Genomic DNA, 8,466 nt, shown 5'->3' with positions numbered 1-8,466 from the left:
GGGGTGTCATGCCACGGGGACACTGGGCAGGCTGTCGGAGTGGGCTTCAAGATGGCGAGGGGAAGCGAGCAGTCCAACGGCCTTGGGGTGGGTGTGGGTGACAGAAGTCCACACCAGAGGTGAGCCAGAGTCCGAGGAAACTGAAAAGCCCAGAATCCCAAGCACAGTGCCTAGGAGACCCTACCCACAGCCACCCCAGTGCCCACGCAGAGAATATGGGTCTCCAAGGGTCTCAGTGGAGGCATCGCTTCAAACATTAGCTGGTTGTCAGGGTTTAAATTATAAACATAATACATGGTCAAGACTAAAAACACTTCCCGAGCATGGCACGAGGATGAGACTCCCACCCCCGCAGACTCCCAGCCTGGTCCCTCGGGCAGGGCTGCCCATGACTGTCCTCAGGGACGTCACAGCCATCTGCCGTGCACTGACAGTGGCCTCTGGGTGAACCGTCCCGCCGATGGTGCAGCCCCATGGGAGTGCTGGGAGGCCCGCCAGTGGCCCCGCGTGTCTGGCCTGCACCCGCTGTCCGGCTCAGCTTCCTGTGCTGCTACTGCAGGTGGAACCACGCCCTCGGGATGCAGAGGCTGCAGCTGCAGTCCATCCCGAAGCAAGGCCAGCTACAGGGGCTCCCCATCCAGTGGCACCCACACCCCAGGCCGGCCCGGGCCACGCTCACGTGCGAGAACTGGGCTGGCTGGAGGGCCTCTTGGATGGCGCTTTCCTCTTCTCCAAGTCCTGCCGGATTTCCCGGGGAAAAGCACTGATGTTCTCCTGGACACAAGGGAGGCAGAGCCTCCTGGAGTAGAACAGGCTGCATTCCTAGAGAAGAGCAGGGGCCAAGTGTCCAGGCACATGCCTCTCCCCGACGCCAGCCAGCCCTCTGCTACACACGGAGAACAGGGTGCCCAGAGCCAGGCCAGCAAGAGAGAGGGCTGGGGCACAAGGGCCTGGCACGGCATCCGGATGGTACGGCTGGCCTCTCCAGGCGGGGACTGCCAGGACCTGCCCGGCTCCCTCCAGGTGAAGTAACACTGGGAAGCCATAGGATGGGCCACACCCAGAGAGCGGGAACTGCTGGAGTCCCTCCGGCTCCCCTTAGCACAGTCGGACAGGTGCTGGAGCAGCAAGGGACGGGAGGGGCACCCTGCAGACCCGAGAGGCTGTGGACAAGTGGCGATTGTGGGTAGGACACACAACCGGCCCACCATGTCCTTCTTGACAATGACCTTTAACACCAGAAGGCCTGAGATCCTGGTACCCTACACCCAGCTAAGAATGACATTCCCCAGCCCCTCCGCCACTGGAGACAGCGACATGACTAAGTCTGGTCAGGATGCCATCAGCTATGTGTCCCCCAGATCCTTTGAAGGAATGGACATGGGCTCCCTTGTCCCATCCCACTGGGATGCAGATGTGATAGCAGGAGCTGCGACAGCCGCAGCAGACCCAGTGGACGTTACGCGCAGAGGGCAGTGGTGCCTCACCCCAGCCCCTCCGCCACTGGAGACAGCGACATGACTAAGTCTGGTCAGGATGCCATCAGCTATGTGTCCCCCAGATCCTTTGAAGGAATGGACATGGGCTCCCTTGTCCCATCCCACTGGGATGCAGATGTGATAGCAGGAGCTGCGACAGCCGCAGCAGACCCAGTGGACGTTACGCGCAGAGGGCAGTGGTGCCTCATAGGCAGGGCCGACAGCCGCAGCAGACCCAGTGGACGTTACACGCAGAGGGCAGTGGTGCCTCGTAGGCAGGGCGCCTGTCTGGACTCTGATGGAAAAGAACAAGTACGTTTCGGCTTTATTTAGGCCCCTCTGCTTTGGCCCAGCAGCTCAGAGCACTAATACGTGGCTGCTGATACTGCAGTTCTTCGAAGAGCTCCTCGGCCCACAGACTCACTTGCCAATAACTACCAGTTAGTCAAAGTGACTCTAGGGCCACTCTGGTTACATGGCCACACCCTGAGGAACAGCTATGACACCATCAACTGTGAGTTTTCAAAGAGAGCGTGCGGCCATCCAGGCGAACCTGTTCCCTCACCTACGGAACAGGTGTGCCTCACCGGCGGACAGGATGGGCCTAGACACAGGGCCTTGTGTACAGTAAATGCAAGAAAGGGCAGTTCCTTCCTCTGGGAAGTTCCTCCAGAAACTTCCAGAAGGTCCCTGTCCATGGAAGCAGCAGAGGCCGGAAGTGATGCTGGCAATGGTGGGGGACCATGTGGGTTAGGGCTGAACCTCCAGACTGAGACCCTGGTCAGGGCAAGGCCCCAGTGTGAGGGAGTGGGCCAGCTGGCCTCTAAAGACTCTCCCGCCCCCTGCCTAGTGACGGGGAGGGCTCTGAGGGGCACCACGGCATGGCAGGCTGCCCCACGCGGCTTACCCACCGGGCCCACACACACCAGCCTGCTGCACAAACTGCACCGCGAGCCGAGGACCAGGAACCCGTCCTTGTCCGGGGTAAAGGGGTCCTTCATGACGTAGCTGTCCTCCAGGAGCCTGCACAGGGAACGCCAGCAGTCAGGGGACACCGCCACAGCAGTGCTGGCCATGCAACGGCAGCATGGACATCTCTGGGTGACACATCCACAGGGCCTCCCGGGTATCCAGCCATGCTGCAGGGTAATGATGGGAAGGCCATGCTCTACCCAAAACCAGACCAGCCGCAGGGGAGAGAAGTGGGGGGCTGCCAGACCTAACCTGACTCACTGGGGTGGGGCTGCGAGGTCTCCCTTCCACCCCACTCCCTTCCTTCCCCACAGGAAGGACCGGCACCTCACCCACCACGCAGCCCTGTGGGCAGGCTGCACCCCACTGGGCATCAGGATCAGACCACAGGGCGGACCCACACCAGGCTCCAGGGCAGCAGAGGGAAGCAGCCTGCCATTGCCCCAGTGTCCCGCGTGAGCAGCACGCTGGCCAGCCTTCCAGCAACCGCCTTTGACGGAAGACAGGCTGAAGGTCAACAGACTGACCTCAGGAGAGCGCGGAGCTCTGCCAGACTGACACGTGGGAAGGTTCCAGGTTTGTGCCTGGAGGCCTCCCTGAGTACACGCGAAGCACGATGGCTGTGGCTGGGTGTGGACTGTGGCATCAAGACCCTGTTGGGGGTGTTGTCTCTCTCTCTCTGTGTCTCACTCATGGAGAGATAAATAAATAAACTTAAAAACAAAGAGAGACAAACCAAACCTAGGACCCCTTGCTCTAGTCCAGGCCCCTGGCAGATTCAGGGCAGCTGGGCCTCAGGACTCACTCCCACCAGCGTATGCACTGCAGGGAGGACAGCATCCCGCTACACCATCACCAGCAGGAACAGCAAGCAGGACAGGCCCACGGGAGGGACCACCGCGGCTGCTTTGTTTCCAGCTGCAGGGCTACTGTGGCCCAGGCCACAGTGGTGCAACCCCCTTGCTGGATCAGGTGCTGAAATCTGGGCTGAATGCGGAGAATCTGGCTTGGTGCTGTGGGAGAGTAGGAGGGCCCTCGAGCCTTGCCCGGCCTCCCTCATGACCAAAGTGTCCAGAGCCCAGGCCGGGATGGGTGAAAGCACAAGGCCCCAGCCATATGCCAGAACCAGGCAGCTCTGGCACACGCTTCCTGGGCACTGGCTCCAAAAACGTGTACTCACACGACAGACTGCGTGTTGGGGGGCTTCTGGCCCTTGTAGCTGTACGGCGCCGTCAAGGCACAGAGCTGGCATTCAAACACACCCAGGGCATGGCGCTCGGCCTCCAGTGCCATCTGTGAGACCAAGAGACAGGGCCGTCACTGCAGAGCTGAGACCCACCGTGGCCCAGGCCGCCGCTGCCCGCTGCGTACTGCTCCCCCTCGGCGTGCCAGGCCCCCCGACAGGACCTGCAGAGTAGAGGGAAGCCTGCTGTTTCCACATGCACAGAAGCTACCCCCCAAATCCACTGCACGCTGGGCCATAAAGCCATCCTCCAACTTTAAAGACGGAAGTCATAAAGTATGAGCTCCAGCCCAGAATAATCCAATTAGAAGTCGGCAATAGAAAGGCACCTGGAAAATCTGCAAACATCTGGAAATTAAACATGCTTCTAAAGAAACCATAGTTCAAATAAGAAATCACAAGTGAGATCGGAAGGGATCTCAAACAAAACAAAAACTAAGACGACAACATTCTGAACTGTGCAGGACACGGCCGACTTAGCCAGCACAGGGAGACCCATAGCAGTAAGTGCTCGTTAGAAAAAGTGTGGCCAGTCTCCTGGTGTCTGTCTGTCTCTGCAGTGAGTGCAAGCGCCCTATTAGAACAAAAAATAAAAGTTTAAAATCAGTCACTTGGGGACCAGCAGATGGTGTAACGGTTAGTTGCTGGACTCCCATGTAGTCGACTGTGGTTTGAGCCCTGGACCAGGCAGCTTGAAACTCATGCGAGGGTTGTGTGTGTGTGCGTGCCCAAAATCCCAAGAGGAAACTGGAGAAGGGACTGCAGCTGTGACTATCCCCCCGGAGGGTGACTTCTCACTTTTTGTCTCTCTGTCTCTCTTTCTCTTCAGTGAGCACACACACCCTACAGCAAAAAATCTCTCTAAAAATTAAAAAAAATAAAACCAGTCATGCGGGTCATCTGGTGACTTGTTGATTAAGATGACTGGATGCCACACTGTGGCTGCGCAGGTCAGATCCTGGACCCAGCAGCTTCCCAAAACTCCTGAAAGGAAAAATGAGAAGGGATTGCTGCGTGACCATCCCTAACGGCGAGGTTTTTCTCTCTGTCCCTCTTTGACAAACACACATGGTCTCTAGCAGAAAAACCAAACCAGAGGAGAAAGAGCTTTTGCGCAGTGATGTCATAAGGCCATTACTCACAGAGACCAAAGACACCAGTTACACCCCGATACTGGGATGGGCAGTTAGCTCGGAATGAGCAGGCGGCCTAAGAAAAGAGCAGGACACCTGCCACGCTAATCACGACTTGTCAGAGTTACAAGGAGACCATCTGTAGAGACCATTCTCCCACCCAGCTCCTGGTGACGCTCTCGGAGGAACTCTGGGAAGCTACCAAATGGTCCCAGGCTTTTGGAACAGGATGCTTAGAGGCTCACCGGCCCCGGATATGGGCGTGCTAATTCTGGGGCTTGAGGGGAAGACATCCTTCCATTCTCTTTCACTCCAGTCGGTTAGCACAGCCCACTGGAGGCACAACCCACTGGAGGCTTGTTACCTGGACCGGCTCTGTGGCTCTGTAGGGATGCCTCTGGCCTCTACATTCCATTCCTGTTTCTTTCTTCTCTCCTTCTAGATGGAAAATCAGTCTTCCATTCTGACAGACTCCCCACTGGGGCACATCCTCTCACTGGGAATGTTTGACCCTCATACTGTTACAAGAGGTGGAGGCTCAGTTTCCTGTGATATGCTTGGCTGCAAAAGAAGTTGGAAACAAGGGATGCCTGGCCTACACATAACTAAATAAAACTAAAAATTCTATGGCATGCTATGACAAACCACTTCCTTTTATTTTATAATTATTTTATATTTAACTTTATTTCTTTGTTTTAATTGGACCAGAGAGGGACAGAGTGAGAGAGAGAGGGAAAGTGAGAAAGCAAGCCTCCAGGTCCAGGACTCAAACCACAGTTGGCCACGTAGGAGTCTAGTGCCCTTAACCACCACACCCTCTGCCGGCCCTAAACCGTGTGTGTGTGTTTGTTTTTTTAAACTATTTTAATCTGTTCTTTTAAACTTTCCAGGCTTTTCACTATAAAAATCTGTGGTCACCTACTAATACCATTACAGGGTTAAAATATAGAACATTCAAGCTCTCAGCATCCCTCTACTTGCTAAGGGTATTCAAGTTTGCTTAAAAACTGAGTTTACTTTCTGGCAGAGCCTGAGATGAGAGAGAAACATCTAAGGGTCAACCTCTCAAACGTTAATAAAGTCTCTACAGATGTCTCCTTGTAACTCCTAGTAAGTTGTGGTTGATGTGGCAGGTGTCCTTCTGCTATTTTCTTAGGGCTGCCTGTTCATTTCTAGCTAACTGCCTATCACAATACCAGTAACCAAACAAAACTACTACAGGAAACGCTACAGCCAGTATCCTTCATAGACAGAAATCCAAAAATCTTTAAGAAAATATTAGCACATAGAATTGAGTCATATGTGAGAAGCCACAGCGGCACAGGAGTAGAGGTAGCTACACAGCGCTGGTGGCCACAACAAAGGTGCCAGCTGGCTTCCCGCATCACTCCTGTGATCCGGGCTGGCTGAGAGGCTGGGGGGCGGGGCATCAGAGTGTGAAGACCCACTGCTCTCTGTGAAGGAAATGAACAATAATGTTAAAAAGGGAAAAAGGAAAGCCTAATGTCAGAAGTGAGGGGTTTTACCCCAGGAATGCAAACGAAGTTGGTTTAACATTTGAAAACTAATGCAAATCTGGATAGACACAGAACAAATTAAGAAAATTACATAATCGTTTCAATAGATGTAGAAAAAGCAATTCAACAGAATTTTCCAAAACTCAAGGCTCAGGGAGAGCCCATCTCTCCCACCTCAAACACAGACTCCTCCTTCTTTGGCTTTCAAGGCCTACTTAATGTGGGTACCAGCTTTTTCCACACTGCTCCCCCCACACCCTTGGCCACAGTTCTGATGGCCATTTCCTGTCCTCCAAATATTCCCTGCACTCCCACCTCCAGCTGTTCCTCCTTAGGCTGCCCACATCTCCACCTGCTGCCCCAGAGAGTTCATCATTGGCTTTCAATAGTTTCAATGAATAATCAGGGTGTTTGTTTTTTTTAACTATTTGCCAGAGGGCTCATGCATTTCCCAGAAAGAGAAAGAGGGGAGAGAGAGATGGAGGGAGAGAGTGCAGGAGAGACACTCCTCCATGAAGCCTGCCAGACCACTAGCCCTTCTGTCTTTCTGCTGGGCCTCTAGTGGTAAGTTTTTTTTTTCTTTTTTTGAAGTTTTGCTACAGGACACATGAGCTCACCAGAGAAGAGAGACAGACAGAAAATAAAAAAGGCACAACCCAGGGGTGGGTGGCCACACCACAGTCCCTTCGCCTCCATTTTCCTCAGAATTTTGGGCATGCACATACAACGGGCTTAGTGTTTTTCAAGCTGCTGGGTCCAGGATGCAAATGGGACGGTAGGCCAAGTGGGATCCAGCCGCCCTATCCGCCATGCCACCAGGTGGCCTGCAATAGGGTTTCAACCGGGTGGAATGTGACATGATTTGCTGCCCATCCTCAGTGGTCTTCAGGTTTTGTTGCACGAAGGATCCGGACAGGAGCCTCCAGGTCTTCACCACCAAGAAAGCTTTCTGATCTCCTGCTCTGCCCCACCAACACCCAGCAAATGCAGAGAAGAGCCCAGATTGAGGTGAACTGCCATCTCTGTGGCTCCCGGGGGTCTGTCTTCCCTGCACCCATCCACTCTTGATATAAAATTGACACGCAGTTCCATGTCCACAAACTCAACCCATGCACCAAAATTAGAGTGAAAGTTAAAAATAACAATGTAAACATATACATTTTTAAAATACAGTACAACAACTATTTACTTCGCATTCACACTGTATTGTTCTATAATCTCAAAATTAAAGTGTATGCGGGAATGTGTGTAGGTTTTATGTGCCCAGCTGGTTTACATAGGGGACTTGAGCACCCTGGACCTGGGGTCCCAGCAAGGTTCTGGAACCTCTCCCTAAATAGGGAGAGGCCTGCTTTGAGGTGTAGTATTTCAGGAACTCCTTAGGTGGGTTCTCAGCTGCTGGGGTAGCACCCCTTAGCACCTGTCCCGAGGTCTCCGCTGGGTCTACATCTCTTTACTCTCGCTTGGGGCCAACTGGTCGCCCTGTGGCTTCGGCCGCCTGACCGGGCAAGAAAAGCTATGCTTTCATAACTCGCCCGGTTGCTTTCCCCCAGAATTTCTGCTCATCTTTCCAGGTTCCCATTAAATGTAACCTCACCAGCGGGTCTTGCCCTAGCTAGGCCCTCCCGTCTCCAGAACGCGAATGCAGTGTACCAAGCGGTTGGATAACCACAGGCGCACACTTTGCAAGCACGGGTTATGGGCGATTTTTTAAAAAAACTGAAATCAGGGAACCAGCAGTTAGCGTAATGGCTATGTCGCTGGACTCCCACGTAGTCGACCGCGGTTCGTGTCCCGGACCCGGTGGCTTAAAACTCACGCCGGGCGCGTGTGCGTGCGTGCCCAAGATCCCGAGAGGAGAATGGAGGAGAAGAGATTGCGGCGTGACCATCCCCCATGGGGGGTGATTTCTCGCTTTCTGTCTCTATGTCTCTCTCTGTCTGTCTGGCGAGCGCACGCGCCCTACAGTGAAAATCTCTCAAAAAAAAAATTGAAAAAAAAAGAAACTGAAATCGTAGTTTCGATGTGCCCTAAGTCCGTTTCTCCTGCGTGCTCTAGGGCTAAGACTCCTCCGAGGCACTTGGGGCGCTGCCTTTTCACCGGCAGGCACATCACGCTGTCCC

The 8,466-nt window shown here is 54.1% G+C and overlaps 1 protein-coding gene across 5 annotated transcripts in view; it reads right to left on the bottom strand.

Annotated features, from left to right (window-relative positions):
- Positions 1–256: 256 nt before the first annotated feature.
- The window catches only part of CDPF1 (cysteine rich DPF motif domain containing 1), a 9,003-nt gene continuing 793 nt past the window's right edge, over positions 257–8,466 (bottom strand). The window contains exons 1-4 of one of the 5 annotated variants that reach the window (XM_027766758.1): positions 5,191–5,526; positions 3,631–3,743; positions 2,390–2,501; positions 257–822 (exon numbers count right to left, since the gene is read on the bottom strand). In XM_027766758.1, coding sequence (XP_027622559.1) covers positions 676–822; positions 2,390–2,501; positions 3,631–3,743; positions 5,191–5,241 — 423 coding nt within the window. In that variant the 5' untranslated portion in view covers positions 5,242–5,526 and the 3' untranslated portion in view covers positions 257–675. The other 4 variants (XM_014582585.1, XM_014582584.2, XM_014582582.2 and 1 more) reach the window with 4 other exon arrangements.

Source organism: Tupaia chinensis, unplaced genomic scaffold (genome assembly GCF_000334495.1).
Source record: "Tupaia chinensis unplaced genomic scaffold, TupChi_1.0 Scaffold143651_1, whole genome shotgun sequence".
Lineage (NCBI taxonomy): Eukaryota > Metazoa > Chordata > Mammalia > Scandentia > Tupaiidae > Tupaia > Tupaia belangeri.
The sequence above is the reverse complement of the archived record's forward strand: the minus strand, read 5'-3'. Positions and strand labels throughout refer to the sequence as shown.